Genomic DNA, 21,783 nt, shown 5'->3' with positions numbered 1-21,783 from the left:
GGACAACTGAATATCCATGTGCCACAGAATGCAGCTGGACCCCTACATCACACTGTGCACAGAAATTAACTCAAAATGAACCAGAGACCAAAAGGTAAGAGCTAACACTAGAAAACCCTTAAAAGGAAACACAACTATAAATCTTTGTGACCTGAGATATAACACCAACAGCACAAACAATAAAAGAAAAATAGGTAAATTGGATTTCATCAAATTTAAAACTTGGGTGTTACAAAGGACACTATCAAGAAAATGAAAAGACGGGGCGCCTGGGTGGCGCAGCGGTTAAGCGTCTGCCTTCGGCTCAGGGCGTGATCCTGGCGTTCTGGGATCGAGCCCCACATCAGGCTCTTCCACTATGAGCCTGCTTCTTCCTCTCCCACTCCCCCTGCTTGTGTTCCCTCTCTCGCTGGCTGTCTCTATCTCTGTCGAATAAATAAATAAAATCTTAAAAAAAAAAAAAAAGAAAATGAAAAGACAACCCACAGAATGGGAGAACATTTTTGCAGACCATGTATCTGATGAGGGATTAGTATACAGAATATATAAAGATCGCTCACAACTCAACGATAAAAAGACAAACAACTGAATTTAAAAATAGACGAAACATCTATCTGAATAGACATTTCTCCAAAGAAGATCTACAAATGGAAAGATGCTCAACATCAGTAGTCATTAGGGAAATGCAAATCAAAGCCACCAGGAAACACCGCTTCGTATCCACTAGGCTGTAGTGGTTAAGTGTTAGGGAGGATGGAGAGAAATTGGAACCCTCATACACTGGTGATGGAAACATAAAATGAGGCCCTTTGGAAAACAGCATGGCAATTCCTCAAAATGTTAAACCCCGAGGTACCATATTAGCCAGCAATTCCACTCCTAGGTACACATCTAAGAAAAATGTAAACGTGTATCTGTGCAAATACCTGGGTATGAATGTTCGCAGCAGCACTACTCACAACAGCTAAAAGGCAGCAGAAGCCCAAATGGCCACCAACTGACAATGGATAAATAAAATGTGGCCCAGCCATACGACGGATTATTATTCAGCCACAGAAAGGAATGAAGTGCTGATATATGCTACGACACAGATACATCGTGAAAACATGAGGTAGGTGAAAGAAGCCAGCCACAAAAGACCACACAGGGTGTGATTTCATTGATACGAAATGCTGAGAATGGCCAACCCTGTAGAGACAGAAAGGAAGTCCATTAGTGGTTGTCGGGGGGCAGGAGGTGGGGAGGGGGGAGAATGGGGAGTGACTGCGAATGAGTACACGGTTTCTTTTTCGGGTGATGAGAATGTTCTGGAATCAGACAGCGGTGATGGTGGCACAACTCTGCGAACAGACGAACAACCACCTACCTAATCGTAAAAAGAAAATAGAAATAGCAACAACAAAAAGTATAAGAATACAATGAAAAGTAGGTCTCCCATCCATCCACGTCCACATTCACCCAGCTGCCTGACTGACAGGCAAAGATTCTCTTGTGCACCTTTCCAGAAATACATTGTGCATTACAAGCGTCTGTACACACACACCATCTTCCTTTTTTAAAAAATGCAAATGGTAGGAGTGGCGCCTGCATGGCACAGTCGGGCGTTGGACTCTCGGTTTCGGCTCCGGTCCTGAGCTTGGGTTGTGGGCTCTCTGTGCTCAGCAGGGAGTCTGCTGGGGATTCTCTCTCCTTCTCCTGCCCCTCCCGCTTGTGATGGATCGACCTCTCTCTCAAAATGAATGAACGAATGAATGAATGAATGAATGCAAATGGTAGAACAGAATACTACACATACAGCTCTGCACCTCGTGTTTTGCACACTTAGGTAAGTTTTGAGGACGATGATGAGCTTCCTTCATGGTGGGAGGGAGGGGCCTGCGTGGGGAAGGGGAGCCTATGCAAAGACAGGGCACGTGCTGCCGAGAGGTGCGGGGGCCTGCTGGGCCTGGAGCCCGAGCGGCTTGGAGCGAGGCCCGGCTCTATGCTGAGAGGTTGGGGATGTCAATCAGGAAGTGACAGGAAGTGAAGGGACCACACTGGATGGGAAGGCAACTCAGGGTGGGGTGGAGGGGAGAAGAGGTGGAGGTGTTGGGAAGGTGGGAGCCAAAGCGAGTGAGGTGAGGGAAGCAGAATCCCAGGGTCTACTGGCAGACGTGGGTCCCCTCAGAGTCCCGCCAGGGTGACTGGGGCTGGTCATCTCCCCTGAGATGGGAGACGCGGAGAGGCGTGTGTGGGGGTGTTTGTGTGGAGGGTGTAAGTCTGTGACAGATCACAGGGGAGCTCCCGGCCCGATGTTGAGAGAGGCCCAGGCCAAAGACCACGATTTGGAGCCATCAGCCCCTAGATGGCCAGATGAGGTTAACCAGGGATGGGACGGATGTGCAGTGAGGGCCCCAGAAGGCTGAGGCTGAATCTTGGGGGCACAGTGGTATTCAGCAGATGGAAGGATCTGGAGAATGCTATGATCAGTAACCAGATCTCGCATCCGTGGGGCAGATTTCCCACAGTACAGATGAGGCACAGAGAAGCTGAAAGGACCCATTCAAGGTCACACTGGTAAAAGATGATGTCAGGAGTCAAATCCAGATGAGTCTGATTCCGAAACCTGGGGTTTCTCTGTTTGGTTTTCTCTGCAGCTCGAGGCCTCCTGCCCAGGAAGGAGCCACCGCAGGCCTGGACAGGAGGGAACGAAGGACAAGAAGCCAGGAGACAGTGTGAAGGAGGAAGGAGCGGTACAGGTAGCCAGTGTGAACAACCGTGAGCCCCTCCCAGCCAGGCCTCCCGGCAACATGCGCCCGCAGCAGGACGCTTCTGTGCTCCTACGGCGGGGGCACGGTGTCTGCTGCTTTTCAAGAAAACACCTACTCCGAACTCTGCCCCGGGAAGATGACAGGCCCTGGGGCTCCGGGTCAGACTTGCCCCCCCAAGTCCCTGGATTCCCGTGGTCTCAGGCCTGAGGATGGAAGGGGCTTGAGTCCGGAGGTGGAGGGGCTCCCTGGGGTGCACGGCTCTGTCCCACGTAGGCGCCAGGTCCTTCCCCCGAGAGCCCCAGGAAAGAATCCTTTCCCTCGTGTGCGCTGACCATAAGCCGCCAGGTTTCTCTCCTGTTATGCTCGAGGGCAAAGCGTAAGTCTCACGGGTCTCCCCATCTTCTGCTACTTCGGAAGCAATTTCAAGACACTTCGAAAGCTTTCTAGAATAAATACTGGCTTCAGTGTTTCAGTTCAGACGGTGGCGTTCAAGTCTAAGCTCTAAGGCAGGCAAGCTGTGTGGCTTCGAGCAAGTTACTTAACTTCTCTGGGCCCACTTCCTCCTCTCTCCAGAAATTATCATAAAACCTCTCAGGGCTGCGCTGCCGTGCAGACGAAATCAGATAATGTGAAGCTTCCGGCACACAGCTGGAGCTGAGGAGATGTTCTCCTTCCTCTCCTTCCTCTCCCCAAGGGCGGCACTCAGAGTTGGGATGTTTTAGCAGAACCCGCTCTCCGGGTTAGTCTCCTTTCCCACTAGAGGGCTCAGCTAGCGCGAGCTCCAGGGAGGGACCCAGCCGACTCCTAGCCCCTTCCCCTATCACTTGGTCCTCACGATGGCAGAGGACAAGACCCGCGAACAGTCCCAAGCAGTGGAAGAGCAAGAGGGTCCTAGGTGAGGAGGGGAGCTGGGAGGTCACTGGTCTACCCAGCCAGGTTGCCTCTTCCTGGCTGGCAACTTGGAAGGCTCTGGAAGCTGTAGTTAGATGACGCTGGTCATGTGCCCTTCCGTGGCAGTCAGTGGAATGAGTCTCCGACTGAGTTTAACCTGGGTTCTAACCTGCAACCCTGTTGAGGCCACTTGGACCTTGAGGCTCATCTGTGCAGGTGGCTGCCAAGTGTGTGGCTGAAAGTCACGGCAGGGGTGGGTTCCTGCAGTCTGGGAGTACCTGCTGGAGGTGGTGTGCATTTACCGACAAGAGGGTGGCATCTGGCTGGCATAACGAGGCTCCAGGGAGCCACAGGTCCCAGGATGGGTGGGACTGAGAGACAGCAAGAGGGGAGGAGTCAACTGCGTGGAGCTGGGGCGGGGGGCACAGACCTCACCTCCGGGCACCCACCATGCTCCTCGAGCTCACGGCCACCTGCCCAGTCCTGTCACTCTGGCTGGTGATAATGTCACCAGCACAGGGTGGTGGGTAAGGCTGCGGGAGATCATGGAAATGGGAACTTAGAGACGTAAAACACTGTGCAAATAATTACCAGCAAAGAGAGCAGTGGTACGGTCTGAAATAGAGCAGGGGAGAGATGGGACGTGGGCTACTTCGCATGCGGGCAACGAACTCAGCTGGGCTCTCGGCTGTTATCAAACAGTGTCCCCGAGCTCCCTCCCACGGCCACGCACGCACGCTCACGGGCCTCCTTTCGACCATCTGCTCTGTGGTGTTGGTTTCACGTAAGGAATTACTGCATTAAATTGACGGAACATGAGGAAAACCTAATTAACATCCAGACTGAGTTTTTCCAAGAGAAGAGAGACCTGCAGAAAATAAAATATCCTAATAATTTAAATTCTGCAGTATTCAAATAAATACTACGTGACTATTAGAAGTTGGATTGATTCTAGTCCAGGAAAAAAACCAAACAAACCCAACAAACTATGAGACAAATACCACTCCTCATCACCATTCAAATCTATTTCCCCCAATCCTTCACATTTATCATATGAAGGAAAAGAGGCACTGAGAGGTCAACGGACTCAGTGGAAGCCAAGGTCACTGGTAAGTCAGGCCTCAAACGGAGGCCTTATAACTCTGGGCCCTTATCTTCATATCACAACTGCCTCCTGGTCTCACATGATTCCCCGCAAAGTTCTGGGAGTGCAAGCGGGTAGAACAGGGCCTTTTTTATGGACAGAGAATGCTTTTGATTTATACACCGGAGGTGTTAACTCTCCACCTTGCCATCCATCCATCCATCCATCCATCCATCCATCCATCCATCCATCCATCTGCCCACCCACCGTTTACTGAGGGCCTGCGGTGTGCCCAGCTCTGTGCCATACGGAACACGGATCCTGCTCAACTGTTAAGCGCCGTGAAAGCAGCATGTGAGTTAATTACCTACAATTACAGACCACGGTCTAGTTCAGGTCCAGCCTGGCACACAGCAGGTGTTCAGTAAATACTAACGAACGAAAGAATGAATGAGTAACCCTGTCCTCCAGAAGCGTATGGCCTGGAAGGGGAGACTGCCATATAGAGCGTGACCTGGGTCAGTGCGACCAGGGTCATCTCCTGGCCTGAACAGCGCAGTAGAGCAACTAAGGGGGTGGCCTCAGCTGGTGACAAGATCATTCTGGTGGCTCCATCAGCAGGGGTTCCCTGACATGGAGCCTGCTTCCCGAGTTGTCAAGGAGCAGAAGTGCAGGAGGCAAGACCCGGGGCTCCTTTCGGGCACTGGCACTGGTCCCTTCAGCACGCAGCACCTCGAATTCCTCACCTGTGACCCTCCGGTCTCTAGAGGCTCTGGTGCTGAGCCAACTCTGCCGACACAGCTTTTGACTCACTTATTCTAGAACTCTCTCATTGCCCCTTCTCCATTCCCACTCAGTTCATTTTCATTCACCCAGTGCTTCCCGGGGCCCCGCTGTGTGCCGGAAAACCATCCGAGCAGGAGCAGGGTCTGCTGGTGAACCTTGCGGGAGCCCCGAGTTCGGGGGGGCCTGTCTCGGGGCCTCCGGCAGAGGCAGATAAAAGCGGGCGAGGGCCCACGGCACGCGGGTCCGTGCTATAAACACCCAAGGCCTCTACCGACGGTTACCGAGAGGATGTTAAAAATAATTATCCACTGAAAATATTAGATTTGCTCTGGATTGTTCATTACATACAATGGCTTAATAGGACTTTTATTGAATAGCTGCAGAGCTCTGGGCCGAAATCAATTTGCCATACACTCGGAATTTTGATGTATGCTGTTGACTTCCACAACACGGAGCAATTTGTAATAGCTTTGGCTGGCTGTTGTTTCCAAAGCTTCTGCTACATCACAAGCATTTATTTCTGACCACAAAATTACATTTATTCAACAGAAAGCAGCTCCGGGTCTTTAAGAGGTTAACTTCTGGAGTGCTTGGCTGCTGGCCAGCCCCCGGCGGAGGCGCGGCGCGGGCGCAGTGGCACACGCGGTGGCGGCCGCGCCGGGCGGGCGGCCGTGATTAATGGGCCGCTGAGTGCGCCCCTTTCCACATGCACACGGCTCGCTCCCCTGCTTCCATAGATCACGGGCTTAGCCTCAACATATCTGACTGAAATTGAATTTGGCTTCTCTCTCAACCGTTCATTTCCTATGTTAGGCAAGGTTATATCCTTTTCTGCATGAGCAGAACCAAACCAGCTGCAGCTTCGGACGAGAGAATGTGTTTTCAATTAGGAAGCTGGCCCGAATACTGAACCACAGTCCTGCCGCTCCCCTAATTGAGCCGTCACGGAGGGGGCCTCCAGGAAGACACCGTACAGCGCCGGGCCCTCGGACGGCACCGTACGGTAATTAAAACACTGTCACCGTCACCACCACGGCCACCGCAACTGCCACCACCGTCCCCTCAAGTACCACACACGTGCAAAGGCCTGAGAGTCTGCAGATGGCTGTGTGGGCTGAGAAACAAGTCCTCCCCCTTCTTCCCTCCCCCCCAGCAAAGGGGTCAGGACAGCAGGTGAGGTTGGGGTCCTCGTGAAGCCCCGTCTGCTCCATCGTCACCTGTCAGGGACACTGGGTCCCAACTCACAGATGGCCCTGGCGCCCCTGAGAGGGGAAGCAGCCTCAACTGTTCTTGTTGAGGCTAGCGGGGAGCCTCGCACACAGCACCCGCCGAGTACTTATTAACGGGGGAGGACGTGAGCGGGTGAGCCATCGGCGAAGGAGGTCTTGCTGAGCGAGCGCGGTAGGGCAAGGAAGAGGGTAGGACGTCGAAGTGAAGATGCGGGCCCTCAAAGGAAAAACGGAGAAACTCGGGCTGGGATGGGTCTTCAAAGATGGAAATGATTCTTACAGGTGAGGAAGAGCCGAAGGTTCTAAAAACGGATGCCATGACTTCAGGAGAAGGTCAGAGGCAGGAAGCCACAAGGCATGTTTGGGGACAGGGAAAAGACCAGTCTGGCCGCAGCAGAAGCCAAGGACTGAAAAGCCTGGAAATACTTTCAAAGCTCCATCATGGAGCTCCCTACCTGCCCATGTCAGGTGCTCGTGCGGCCAGAGCCACAGAACTCGGCTTTGAGAGGAAGTGCCCATGCCAGGAACCCAGGCCGGTGGTTCCGACGAGTGGCTACGCATAAGCATTTGCGGGGGGGGGGGGGGGACTTTGTCAAATTCCTCAGCAGGCCTGAGCAGCTGAATCAGAACCTCACCGGGAGGAGCCGGGGAGCAGAATTTCTGGTAACACGTGGGTGATTCTCACGAAGCCCGTTGGTCCCTCCGAGGACCAGTCTGAGGAACCAGCAGCCTGGTCTAATCGTCTCTGACACCACCCTGCCCAGGACACTCAGCACGGCACTCGCTGAGTGTAGACAGGACGGGGACTCGAAGGAGAATGGTAAGAGCGGACCATGCTCCTCATGGGTGGTCCTCTGCCCCTATCTGAATACTCCCAGGGACAGGAAACTCACTCCCTTAGATGAGAGCTCACTCCATTTTTGAGGGGCTCTAACTGCTGACAGATGTCCTCTTCTTTTCTGCTGATGACGGTCAACCCAAGTATCAGTCCACTGAGTCATACTGTTCTTCAGAGCTACGGGGCTCCTTGCCGACTCTCTCGCTCACCCACTCATTTTACAGAAGAGCAAAGTCAGGCGGAAAGAGGCCCGGGAGCTGCCCGAGGTCACAGGAGAGTGAGCGACAGCGCCCGGGCTGGCTCCCAGGTCCTTCCAACTCCCTGTGACATGTTCTCTGGAGTAAAGTACTTGGACGTTCTGGCTTTATTTAGACGTGGCCTTTAGATCTGAGCACCGAAGTACGTTACAGCACAACCGATCCTGGCTACACGACTTCCCTGAAACTCTCCACAACTTTTAACGAATTCATGGACTATTTACCCATCGTGAATCCGTTTCATCTGTTTGTTTATTAAAATCTGTCAAATGGCCCTCCAAGTGTGCACGGGGCCTCGCACTGCCCTGGCCTGCCTTCCTCCCTCATCCCCGCAGCCTTCCTTCTGGCGCCTGGTCACCCGGAGCGCTGCCCCCGCTCAGCCTGGAGCCTGTCTGGTTCTTCTCATCTCTCAGGTCTCCCTCCATATGCCACCTCCCGGCAGAGGCCTCCCTGACGACAATGGTCTCCGAAGAAGCCCCCCTGCTCCACTGCTTTCCCGTCTGAATTCCTTCACAGTACGTGTCCCCGTCTGACATGACCCTGTCTTTACGACGTTTCCCTTCACTAGGACATAAGCTTCAATGCAGCAGGGGCTTGGTGGACTGCGTCCAAGGTTATATCCTTAGCTCCTCTTTGGCCCAGAGCTGCACAAAGCCAGAGGGTTTCACTGAATGAAGAACGCAACAGACATGAGAGAGTAAAACCCGGCACGAGAGGCGATGTGGAGTTTCACGTGGCCTGGCCACAGCTCTGAGTCTTCATGGTATGTGGGCCCTCAGGACGGAGGCAAGTTTCAAATGATGATTTGGCCCCTCGTGTGGGCCAGGTGGCAGGTGACACAGGCAGGAGGGCGCCTGCAGTTCACCGGGGCCCTGCTCCTCCAGGGGGTGCAGATCAGGCGTGTAGCCAAGTCTACACGCAGTCATGGGTATTTACGCCCACGGGGGACAAGGTGTGGAGGGCAACATCCACGCAGGAAGGGCTGGTCAGAAGAGGAGGGGAGCCTAAGGAGCATTTGCAAAGCACTTTGCATAAGACGAACACCCACTGTCCTTATCATAGACCGGGGAGGGTGACTAAGACGATGGAGGGTGGAAGGCGTCACTTCCCCGTCTCCCGAGACGTATCAGAGACACCAACGTGGTGGTGGGTCCCAGTCCTGCCAAGCTCACCCGTGTGCCTCTGGGTGGGTCCTTTCCCTCTCTGGGCGTAGCTTCCTCATCTGTAAAATAAGGATACTGCGTCCCCCCCCATCCAGCCAATGGACACCTACCGCATACCGCACTAGGGCCAGGGGGTGGGTATGCAGAGGCCATACAGACGTAGAAAGTCCAGAGACAGTGGGTGGACACAAACCCACAAAGACAAGGAGAAAAGCACTCTGGATGAAAGGAGAGGGTATTACAAGAGAAACAGGAAGAGGGCCTCGGTTTGGACTGGTAGTCAGAGGAGACCTCTCGAGGGCATCACAGCTGAAGGGAGCACCAAAAAGGGAGTGGGCCGCAGCCAGGCCAGGGACCCTGAAGGCTGAGGTCAGGGTTCCGCGTCTGCCTCAAGGGCACCGGAGCCACGGAAGGGCAGTAAGCAGGAAGTGACGCGCTCTTGCTCCGGGGCGACATGCAGAGCAACAGTGCGGGTGGAGCGGGCAGGGGCTGGAACAGAGGCCGGTTCGGGAACGACTCACTGCAGTGGCCTCGGTGACACATGACAGGTTAGGACAGACTATGGGTGGCAGGGATGGAAAGATGCGGGCAGATGAGGGCGCTGGGAGGAAGGATGGAAGAGAGTGGGGCGGACGGGAGGGAGAAGGTGTCCTAGATTTCCAGCTGAGGCTGCCAAGTGGGTTGCAGGGCCATTCCTGAGAAGGGAAAGGAGGCAGCAGGAGACCTGGGGCAGGGATGGGAACTGGCGATGGGACGGTCATGGGCTCAGAGCGCTCTCCTGTGGATCACGTGAGCGGTAATACGCAAGAGGCAGTCTCCTATGAGCCTGGAACGCAAAGGAGACGGAGTTAGAGACAAGACACCTGGGTTTTCAGCAGACGGGTCCCAGGAGATTACGCTGCACAGAATGCCGTCACTCGGAGGGCTGAATGCCAAGGAGCTGCCCAAGAAGACTGAAAATCAACAGCCAGAGAAGTGGACAGAAACCGGAGGGCGTACTATCATGGGGTGTCAAAAGAAGGGACCAACATCGAGAGAAGCTGTTGGCGGGCTGAACGTCCCTGATTTGAGAGAGCCGAGGACTACCAGGGTCAAGGGAGAGGGCCAGATGCCAGACCGCGGTGGGTCGAAGAGTAACGGGCACACATCAGAGTGGAGAGGGCTCTCTGCAGAAGCCCGGCCCAGAGGGCTGGGGGATAAGGCAGGTGCTCGCCCACTCACGCTGGCTCAAGATGGAACATACTAGTGATTACAGAATGCAGACGGGCAGAGACTTAACACCCAGGACAGGGGTCTCTGCCGGGCTATGGCTCCTCAGAACTTTCCAGTGTTGTGAGGACGGGGCGAGCTTATGTTCGGAAAGCACCCAGCACAGCACTTGGACTTGCTTCGTGCCCCACAAATGCCATTCTGGACACTCCCACAAATGTGCCTTCCCCCTCGGCCTTCCCAAGTGCACAGCCTCACCAGAAACATCCACTTGCCCTGAGATTAAAATCTACCATACATGAAATGCAAAGAGAGGGGGAAATATTTAGCGGCTCACACGCAAAAGTACAATCCCATAGCTATGGCCTCAGAAGCACAATTCTTTCTTTTCGAAACAGTAGTTCATGCTTACAAAAGAATATATAAAGTAGAAAAAAACAAAACGAGCACCTGTGAGTAGGAAGACTGCCATGACCTTTGAAACCTCCCCTGGGCCTAGCTATGATAACCTGTGTTCTGAATTTCCTACGCAACCTTTTCTTTATGGTTTGATTACGTAATAAAAATATACACATACCCCTAAACAACGTCAGCTCCGTAGTGCCCGTTTTCACGTGTCGTTCGCTTTCCCCTGCTAGAATGCTCTTTGCCCATTCTTTCTACTGCTGATGGAAAATGGGTTGTTTCCGCTTGTTTACGAATTTCAAGCACTCCTGCCCTGGCTTCCTGGGGCCCGTGCTTCCGCTTCGTTAGAATTTATACTCAGGAGTGGAAGGGTGGTGTCAAGGTGTATGTGCTTCTGTGGCTCTGGTATCTGATGCCAGACTGGTTCTCACGACAGTTACACAAATTACACTCCTGTCTTGAGTTCTGGACTCCGGCCAACCTGGCAAATACCAGAAAGCTGTGTTTATTTTAACTTGCCTTTCCCTGCTTATGAGGTTGGGCCTCTTCTCATGTATTTATTGGCCATTCTGATTTTCTCTGAGGATGCTGTTTGTGGCTTTTGCCCATTTTCCTATTGGGATAGGTTTCTTTTTCTTATGAATAGGTAAAAGTTTGTTAATGCTTTCCTATTACTAATCCTTGTGTATGTGGCAACTGTGGCCTCCTGAGTTGTGACATGCGGCCAGGGATCCCCCACACAAGATCTGTTGACAGTCTGGCCCCAGGGAGCACCATTCACATCAGAGACATTTGGTCTTTATTATGAAAAAGATTCAGGTAAGAATGGATTATCCAACATATTAAACTGTCGAGAAAGGTGGAGCCATTTCCTAGTTTACACAAAGGTAAAACTGAGTGAGCAGTGCCCTAGGCTTATAATACCACCTTCTGTAGATTGTCTTTCCATAATTAATAAATAAGTAAACAAAGCTTTTACTTAAAACTTTTAATGTAGTTAAAATGTAACGATTTTTTCCTTTATGGTTTCCTAGAACTCCTACCCAACCCAAAGTCATCGTATTCTAGATTTTCTTCTACAAGGTTTCAAGTGTTGCGTTAAGTCTTCACCTGTAATTTGTGTTTGCATGTGAGGTATGGATCCAATCTCACTTAATTCCATAAGGATCACCAATTGTCAGAGGACCCTTTACTGAAAAACCTGTCCTTCCTCACTGATCTGTAGTCCTGTCTTTACAACACTTGTGGCTTCAATATATGCACATGTCAGTTCCCGGCGGCTTTACTACGTCCCATGATTGTATTTCTCTACCCCGTGCCACTCACTGTAGCTTTCGCCATCTGGTGGGGCAAACCCTCTACTTAGTGCTACCTTCACCATTACTGACCACTTGCTCTCGCTTATCACTTCTGGAATCAGTTTTTCAAGTTTTGTGAAAAAGTCTGTTGGAATTGGGATTGGAATTACAATGACTCCCTTTAATCAATTTGGGGGAAATTGATTATCACTAATAATAGTGGCAATTTCTACCCCTGCATACCGTCTGTCCCTCTATTTAAAAGTCCCTCTTAATATCTTTCAGTATAAATGATCAACTTTTCTCCAGAAAGAGTTCCTATGCATTATTATATTTATTTCTAGGTATCCCTTATTTTTTGTTGCTAACTCTAGTTGTATCCTTTTCAGTTTTCTGTCAATGTAGAAACATGTAATTACTTCTGCATATTGATTTTGTATCCAGCATCCTTGTTAAATAATTAAAAAATGATAGTTTTGTTTCTTCTGTGATAATACTTGATCTCCTTCTTGTCTTCCATGGTAGCTGAGACTTCCAGTGCAATGTCAAGTAAAAGTAGCAATAGTACACATGCTTGTCTTGCTCCTGATTTTTAAGGGAATATTTCTTTTTTTTTTTATTAAAGATTTTATTTATTTATTCGACAGAGATAGAGACAGCCAGTGAGAGAGGGAACACAAGCAGGGGGAGTAGGAGAGGAAGAACACAAGCAGGGGGAGTAGGAGTAGGAGAGGGGCTCGATCCCAGATCGCCGGGATCACACCCTGAGCCGAAGGCAGACACTTAACCGCTGTGCCACCCAGGTGCCCCTAAGGGAATATTTCTGATATTACTTTGTATAATGATTGATGTAAGTTTTTAGTAAATACTTTCCCCCAGGTTAAAGACGTTCCCCTCTACATCACATGGCTAGTAGGTTTTTGTTTTGTTTTTATTATCATGAATGAATGCTGAATTTTATCAAATTATTTTCTTCTATTAAGATAATCTCTCCCTTTAATCTGCTAATATTAATGTGCATTAATAGATTTTGCTAATGTTCAACCGAACAGCATTCTTGGGATACACAGAGGTTGATGGATTCCATTTACTAACACTCCTTTAGGGACTTCTATGTATCTATTCACAAATACGACTGACTTTAAATTTTCTCTTCCTGCGCTAATCTTGTCTGGTTTTGGTACCAAGGTTACACTAGCTTCGCAAAAGGAGGTAGGAAGTGTTCTTTCTTTTTCTATTCTCTAAAGGAGTCTGCAAAGAATAGAACTTGTCTGTTTCATGTATGACTGACAGGACACTTGTGAAAACCGTCCCTACCTGATGGAACCATTTCCATGATAGTTACAAGGCTACTCAGGGTTTCCATTTCTTCTTTAATCAGCTTTGGTGCATTCTAGTATTTCAGAAACGTGTCCATTTTGTCCATGTTTTAAAATTTATCAGCATGAAATTGACCGTAATATTCCCTCACTATTTTTTTAATCTCTGCTGTGGCTGCAAAGGTACCCTGTTTCCATTACTAACCTTTTCTTTCCTGATTAGGAAGTCTCTTCAAAGAACCAGTTTCTGGGCTGTTTCTCTCTTGGGTCTTTTTTTTTTTTTTTTAAATAATTATAGATTTTATTACTATTTATATTTATTATTTCCTCCTTCCTGTTCTCTTTGAGCTTATTCTGTTGTACTTCTCTAACGTTTTAAGGTGGGTGCTCATAGGTTTTCAGTCTTTCATTTCCTCCCTGATATAAGCATCTAAGTTATTTCTTAAGAGGATTTTCCTCTCTGAGAACACTTGGCTTAAGCATCCAGCTCCCCTACAGCCAAGAAGAGGAGGGCCCAAGCCAACTCCTCCCCCTCCTCAACCTTTTATACCAGGACCCTTGTCCGGGAGAGAAGCAAGGAGAGGCAGAGACAATTTCCAACACTTCGTGCTTTCCCAGAGACTGTGTCACATCACTGGAGGGACTGTTTGAATTACTGCCTGAATTACTGAATTAAATATTTTTTTTTAAAGATTTTATTTATTTATTCGACAGACAGAGAGACAGCCAGCGAGAGAGGGAACACAAGCAGGGGGAGTGGGAGAGGAAGAAGCAGGCTCATAGCGGAAGAGCCTGATGTGGGGCTCGATCCCAGAACGCCGGGATCACGCCCTGAGCCGAAGGCAGACGCTTAACCGCTGTGCCACCCAGGCGCCCCTACTGAATTAAATATCAACCTTCTCCCCCGCACTGATCAGTTGGCTGGGCTTGTGAAACAGGCAAACTTAGGTATGGTGATCAATTGGTCAATCACTCCATCACATTTGGGTGTGAGCTCAATTTGATGGCTTTGCTATAATGACTCCAAGTGACCGATCTTCAATCAAAGACAACAGATACAGTTATTCACTAGTTTCTTTTAAAGCTATTTCCCGAGCAGAAGGCCTGGCGCCCCTTTCTCCTTATTAATATAGCACAATCTGAAGAAAGGATGGAGGCAAAATGTTTTAAAAACCACCTCCAGAGGCACCTCACTGTTCAATCATTTACTCCCTGGCCATTTTTGAGAGCCTTAAAAGATTTTAGTTCCTGCTGTGGCTGCTGCTGGGAAACAACGACCAATGAGACAAGGCACAGCGGTTGCCTTCACACAACTTACAGGCTAAAGGGGAAGAGAGACAAAGGGACAGGAGGCTCTTAGCCCGATGACAAATGCGTCACAAGTCGCGTGCGTGCAATGGGAGCACACGGTGGAGGGGACCTGGCCTATCATTTGGGGCTCAGGGAAAACATCCCTTGAGGAAGTGGCATCCAAGCTGAAAGGAGCCAGGCAAAGAGGCGGTTCCGCTCGTGCCAAGCTGGCGAGGATGCCCAACGCGCCTGGGCCTGGAAGAAATTCAGAATGGCGTGTATCCAGCGATAGGCGGTAAGGAGTGGTAGGAGTGTAGAAAGGGAGGCAGCTGTCCAATCACGTGGGTCTCACCTCTCACCAGCCGCAGGAAGGAAGGTGTCTGGATTTACCCTGAGAACCACAAGAAAACACTGCAGGGCCTGAGTGGTACCCTGGCCGGGCTAACGTTTCCCATGACGGTACAACACACTACAAATACACCCTCTCGCAGGAACTCTGAAGTCCTGTGTGAATTTCTCGCTGTCTGAAAACTTTATCTTATTCTTTGTTTTGATTTTTCTTTTCAGGATCTCAAATAGCAAAGTAATCTGTACAAATTCCAAGGCAAAGTACATGTTTTTACAACATCATACCTTGTTCCAGGGGGAACGCAAGCACTTTGGGATAAACTCAAAGAATATATCCGATAAACACAACTGTATTCAGCAGGCACTAATGAAGGATACAAGAGCAATTCTCTGATTAGAGATGGCAACTTTTCAGAAAAACAAGCTGAATGGATCCTGCCCCATCGAACCACTGAGACACGCTGGCTTCTGGCCTTACTCATCAGAAAACCGACCGTCATGTGGTCCCCGTCTGCAGCTGCCCTCTCCTATGAGCGTTCCTTCTTCAGAACCAAGTAGGAGTTAGCCCTTTCTACTCAAATTAGCTTACTGGAAAGCACAAATTATTTAATATAAACATAGCAATTAGCAATGGTAAATATTAGCAGTGCTATAAAAATATTTATTTTTCAAATAGCCTTTTTAAGAAAAGGCAAAGAAAAATCTGAATGTCTCTCAGGCATTTCAAATTTAATATATCTGGAAGCATACCCACTACCCCATCCAGAATGTGGGGTAAGCTATCATATAAGTGGGTTACATTCTTAAAAGTCAGAGGGTGTGAAGACAGTTTGACACTGAAGGAGGAATGCACATGTAACATACATGCGTGTGGGCGGCGGATGTACATAAATACATATACGCCCATTCCTGAAGTACAACACATGAACTTGACTGAACCCCAGTTAGGGGTCAGGGCAGTTATAAAAGACGTTTTGAGAGTAACTGGGGAAGATTGATTTGGGACCAAATATTAGCTACCACGGAATGAGTGTTGCTTTCCCAGGTGTGGTACCTGGGCTTACGCGGTGATATTGCGGAACAACCTGACTTTTCGGAGACGTATGCATGCACGTGTTTAGGGGTACAGAGCCGGGCTATCTGCAACTTACTTTCAAATGCCGAACAAAAGGGCAGCGGGAGCAAATGTGGCGAAATGCTAGCAAGAGGGCAGTCTGGGTAAAGGGTGTACGCATGCTGGTTATACTAGTTCTTTCTCCTTTTATGCAGATTGGAAATTTTTCAAACAGAACGAAAAACAAGCAAACCACCCAAACCAGCACACTGAGCTATTTCCGTGGCAGAAACACTAAGCCACTGGGCCTCACAAAAGCTGCTGAACGGGTAGAAGAAGAGATCGGATCAATGCGGGCAGGTGTAAGGTGACAGTCTCACTCAGAAAACCAGGGTTTGGAGATGCATTTGTGAGGAAAGGCAATTCATGTCCTTCCAGACCTGGGATAGTGATACCCCCTGAGCCTCACGGGGCTGAGCACGGGAGGGTTTCCTGCGGCAGGGGATGGTCAACAGGACAGCCTTCTGTGGCGTCCCTCCCGAAACCCGCAGTGGTGCCAAGCGGTCCCTGCTCCTTCCTGCACGGCGCCCTCACCCTGTGTTGTCACCTGCTCACTGAAGAATCTGCCAGAGGGCAGCCCCGACCCCTGCCTCTGGAGCTCTGGGCCTAGGATGCCGGTGTCCTTAGCCGCGTGTCCCAGAAGTCAGCTGGCTCGGCCCACTGCCTCCCGCCCCTCCTGAGCCTGCCATCTCACTTCCTCAAATCCCGCCCCCTCCCCGTGCGCTCTGGGCATCAGGAAGTTGCAAGAAAATAAAATTCTCAAGACGCTACCGACTTGGGTTCTTCTGAGGGCGCTGAAAAAGTCTCGCTCCCGCGTCTCAGTATCATTACTGCTGCCGTCGTCCCAACGGGAGAAGCTAAGAGCCGGGAATGGCTAACCACAACAGTAACAAAATGCCTGGTTTTCTCGAGTTCACTGAGTCTCCACAAAGGCCTGAGAAGGAGCCGGAGTGTCACCCACCTCAATGGCTCACATCTCCGAGGGCTGCCCTGCCACCTTGCCAGATGGCGCGGTCCTTCTCTGGAAGGACCAGGAGAAAGCTTTCCCTTACACTGAGCCCAAACTTCCTCCTCGTGGCTGCCCCTTGTTCTTTGTTTCAGGCCTCAAGCTGGTGAAATCGCTCTTGCCCCAGTAGCTGTGCATGAAAGCACCAGACTGCCCCACTCCATCCTTCCCACGCAGGAGGCCGCACGGTGGCCGCGGCCCCAGGCTACCTCGGGGAGCCGGTGGGCCTGAGGAGGTCCGTGGGCTCCTGAAGACTGCAGTGTGGACAAACTCAGTCCACTGTGGGAAGCACAAGCGTGCAGGCCGCTTCGCCCCTGAATCTACCACATTTTCTTACATTCCAGCTATGGCTTCACCTTCCATACGGGCTTTAATTGAGGACCCAGTGGAAATATCACACTGGGAAGCACAAAATCCACATGACATTGAGTTAGTGCGGCTGGGAAGGCTCCATCTGGGCAAGCACCTTCTGTCAATGGCAGTTATTTAATGAGAATAAAAAGAAAACGCAATGAACTATGAAGGGTGGCTCAAGATATTAAATAAATATAAATGCTTACCTCCCCCTGGAAGCTCTTCAGCAGTGGCGCTACCTGCTTGCGCAAATCCTGGAGCAAGAGGGGTGGGTCAGGAAACAGCCATCGGAGAAGGAAAGAGAAGGGAAACATTCGTTAAGGCCTCCTAAAAACAGCTTTGAATTCAGTGATGATTATCATTAGATAAAGCAATCCTGGTACCTCCCCTGTCCGTTTCCTTCACTCATACGACATAAATCATGCCGACTGGTGCGCCCCAATTGAAATGAACTTACTTGGGAATACCACTAGATTCTTCTTCTACCCCAGGCCCGGCTACATACCCCTCATTCTGAATGTGCTATGGACTCCAGTGTCGGCCGGTGTCAGGCTGAGATAAGCGGCTTAGTATAAAATAGAGATATTCTATTGTACATTTGACTTGTTTGTATCTGAAAAGGACCTGGGGCCACCGTCGAGCATTTTAGCTCTTTCTTTTGAGCACTGTTACTGGCGGATACCTCTGTTTTGAATCCGTGTCTGATGCGGTCGGTGGAAATTTCATCCCAAGCCACCAGGACCCCTCTCGTAACAATGGAAAACCCCAGAGGGAAGGCTGTATGATCTCCTTGAGAATATTTTCTTTCCAATGAAGTGACTAATGCACAACACAGTGATTACAGTCAATAACACTGTTTTATAAACTTCAAAGCTGCGGAGAGACGCGATCTTAACTGTTCTCAACACAAAAAAGAGATGACAATTATGTAACGTGATAAAGGTGTTAGCTAACGCTACCACAGCATCAATACTGCAATATGGAAAAGTACCAACCCAACCCACGGTACACCTCCACCTTACGCAACATTACGTATCGACTGTATCTCATTGAAAAAAAAGATGAATTGAGAATGTGCTTCAAAGACTTTGCAATAGACTGAAATAACGCAACTTCTCCTTCACCGAGAGATGGGCAGATGACGTATTCACTGAGCATGACCTACGTGCCAGACCGGATTTCATAAGTCCGGGCCAAAGCCAGGCATCTACCTATTCTCAGGTTCCAAGCCTGATGCACACACCAGCTGATGAGGATTGGCAAACACGGGACACGGACCAATCAACCCATAACACAGGAAGGAGGTAAAGTATTCTTTCAGGATAAGAGCCCAGGTGCTATGGGGAGAGCACAGAGGAAGGATAAATTCAGAGGAAGGGGGCGAGGGGCGGTTTCACAGAGGAAGCGGCAGCTGGGCTGGGAAGGCAGGCACGATCACTGCAGGCCAGGTCTCCACGTGTCCGTCTGTGCGCACACCACCTCGAACCCGCTGTCAAGTACACAGATGCTCCCGGGCAGGTGAAGAGCCCGGACTTCTGTCTACAGCTCCTGGGTCAGAACCTGGTCCATTAGGTGGAAGGCAGCAGGCAGAGCCCTGATTCAGAATTCTGGCCGGGCCACTCGCTCTCTGTGGGGGCATGGGCTGCCATTCTACCTAAGCTCAGTTTCCCCTCCCCACCGAGCTCAAGGGTAACCGAGTCTTCCCTGAAACACAATCATCGGGGACAGTACTGCTCCTGGCGCAGTTAAGTACTTAATAATACGAACCACTTTTACTATGATGAGTAACATCATTCAGGGAAAAGTGTTCCAGCAAATTCAGAGTTATCCTGAATCCATCTGAGCATGCAGAAAACAGCCTTCTCGGGCACCAGGACCTTCAAGCCTCGCTTGAAGGTGGATGAAGAGGGAAGCCCCGCACCCCACAAGGGGTGGGAGATGACCCCTCAGCCTCTCCCGCTCTGGGATGCTGTGATTCTCTAAGCAGGCCCGGCCCTGGGCCCGCTCCGCCCCCCGAGGTGAGCCGCCCTGTCAGCCGTGGGTACACAGGAGCAGGAGCGGCACCTGCTTGCTCCTCTGCTGACGGACAGACAGCATTCTGTGCTCCTTTAGCCAAGCCCCTAACCCAAGGGCCCTTCTTCCATCCTAAGCTCGGAAACCAGCTCGCTCCCTCGGGGAGCTGAGCGGTGTTAGGAAGAGGAAGAGCGGCTCCCACTGTTTCCTGCTCCTGTGTCCCTGGTGGTCTTCCTCTGGGCCAGGGCCCTTAACCACTCTGGGTCGTGAAGCCTTCTGAGAATCTGAGGAAAGCTACTGACTTTTCCCTCCGGGTTGTAACTCTATGAATGATTTCACTGTGGCCTTCCCGAAGCCTACCCACACGACCCAGGTTAGGACCCAGGTTAGGAACCAGGTTAGGACCCCTCGTTTCGGCCTGTCCAGTATGTAGCCACCAGCTTAATTAAACGTAACTTAATTAAACTGAACTTAAAAATTCAGGTCCTGGCATCGCAGAAGCCACCTTTCAAGCACTTAGCAGCCACACGAGGCCGGCGGCCACCATGCCAGACAGCACAGATCCGGGGTGCCTCCTGCCCCGTGGAGCGATCTATTAGACTGTAAGCTCTCTGCCGAACACAGCTAACCTGCGTTGCTTTGTATCGTGACCCTGTACAAGTATTTGATGGAAAAGTATTGTCATTTTCCTTTTAATTGTCCATTTTCCCATACGTCGCATCCCTAAGGGTGATAGATACCATTATTTCCCCGGAGAAGCCAGTACTTCTGTTCCTGCCACATCCTTTTCTATGTTCTTACACCAAGTTCACTGACAAAAAAAGCAGTCAAACTCTTTACCAGCCTCTTCCTAAATAAATAAGGCCATCTGTGGTAGACAGCCCCCAAAGGTACCCGCATTCTGATTCCCGGGACCTGGGGTTCTACTAGGTCAGAGACTCTGCAGATGTGAGTAAGTCAGGGACCCAGAGTTGGGGAGATGTGCCTGGATGGCCCAAGCGAGCCGGAGGCAGGGAGGAGGGCGAGAAGACTCCCTTAGCCGGTGTTCCTCTCAGGAGGACAGGAGATACAATGTACACCGAAAGGGATAAGTGGGGAACCAGAGATGAAAAGGGTGAAGAATGAGGGGGATCACCGCTGGATCCCAGCCAAGATCAATGGTAAAAGCCCATGTCGTAATCACAAGAGATGAGCCACGCTCCGTCGTCAGAAACCTGCAACCAGTCACGACGCAGAAGGTCTAACGTGAACAGCCCACTGTGTGTTGGGGACAGGGTGACACGGAGGGCAGGGTGACCGTAGAGAGGGCCTGGGGACTCGGGGCGGGGGGGGGGGGGCGGGCTGGTCCTCTTCCCTCCTCCCCCTGCCCCAGGGCAAGGACAGACGGGCAGGAGGAGCGCACTGGACTGCTCTGGTCACAAAGTGCAAACACAGGATGATGGATGGAGTTTGTCTGTTGTTTGTTTTCCAAAAAGGCTGACTTTGAGGAAAGCGACTGGTTAATGAGGTGCGGCTGTATTCTCCAGTGTTCTCACCAAGCAGCCTGGTGCTAGGGTACGCATCCTAGGGGGTAGAGAAGAGCTGGCGAACATTCACGAAGCCGTGACAGCCTGGCCCGTGGCACGCAAACCCAGCTTCCGCAGATGTGCTGCGAATCTTCCTCTCAAGAGGCCACGAACCAGGGCGCCTGGGTGGCTCAGTCGGTTAAGCGTCTGACTCCTGATTTTGGTTCAAGTTATGATCTCAGGGTCATGAGACTGAACCCCGTGTCGGGCTCTGTGCTCAGCGGGGAGTCTGCCTGAGGATTCTTTCTCCCTCTGCCTCTCCCCCTGCTAGCTCTCTCTCTAAAATAAATAAATAAATCTTTTTTTTTTAAGATTTTTATTTATTTGTCAGAAAGAGAGAGAGGGAGAGAGAGACTGAGCAAGCAGGGGGAGCGGCAGGCAGAGAGAGAAGCAGACTCCCTGCTGAGCAAGGAGCCCAATGCGGGACTTGATCCCAGGACCCTGGGATTATGACCCAAGCTGAAGGCAGATGCTTCACTGACTGAGCCACCCAGACGTCCCTAAATAAATAAATCTTAAAAAAAAAAAAAAGAGAGGCCACAAACCCATGTTCATCTACTATGTAAAAATAAGATGTGAACAGTTCGAGGACGGTAACTCCAACATGACGCTTGTCCAACAACCATCGGTGGGTACCGTGGCCTCTTCCAGGCCTGGACTTCGGGATGGCCCCTCGCTTTCCAGGGAGCTATGGCTGAGCTCCCGCCCCACCCGCACGTCGTCTGCAGGCCTGTCTCGCTAGCTCTGACAGCTGGTGGCTCCTGATGGCCCCTGGGCTCTGCAGAGGGGACTCCTAAGGCTTTCCACATGTCTCGATCTGGCTACTGAGAGTCGGAAGCAGCCAGGCCCCAATGTCACAGGACG

At 50.8% G+C, this 21,783-nt stretch overlaps 1 protein-coding gene across 10 annotated transcripts in view; it reads right to left on the bottom strand.

The window, feature by feature from the left end:
* CUX1 (cut like homeobox 1) overlaps positions 1-21,783 on the bottom strand; it is a 359,174-nt gene that overhangs the window by 174,561 nt on the left and 162,830 nt on the right. For all 10 annotated transcript variants that reach the window (XM_045773833.2, XM_087867942.1, XM_045773836.2 and 7 more), the window contains exon 3: positions 17,548-17,595. In XM_045773833.2, coding sequence (XP_045629789.1) covers positions 17,548-17,595 — 48 coding nt within the window. The remainder of the gene's footprint in view (positions 1-17,547; positions 17,596-21,783) is intronic.

The sequence above is a fragment of the Ursus americanus genome, chromosome 2 (genome assembly GCF_024610735.1).
Source record: "Ursus americanus isolate L20-20 chromosome 2, mUrsAme1.1.p, whole genome shotgun sequence".
In the NCBI taxonomy this organism is placed as follows: Eukaryota; Metazoa; Chordata; class Mammalia; order Carnivora; family Ursidae; genus Ursus; species Ursus americanus.
This window is presented reverse-complemented; position numbering and strand designations above follow the sequence as displayed.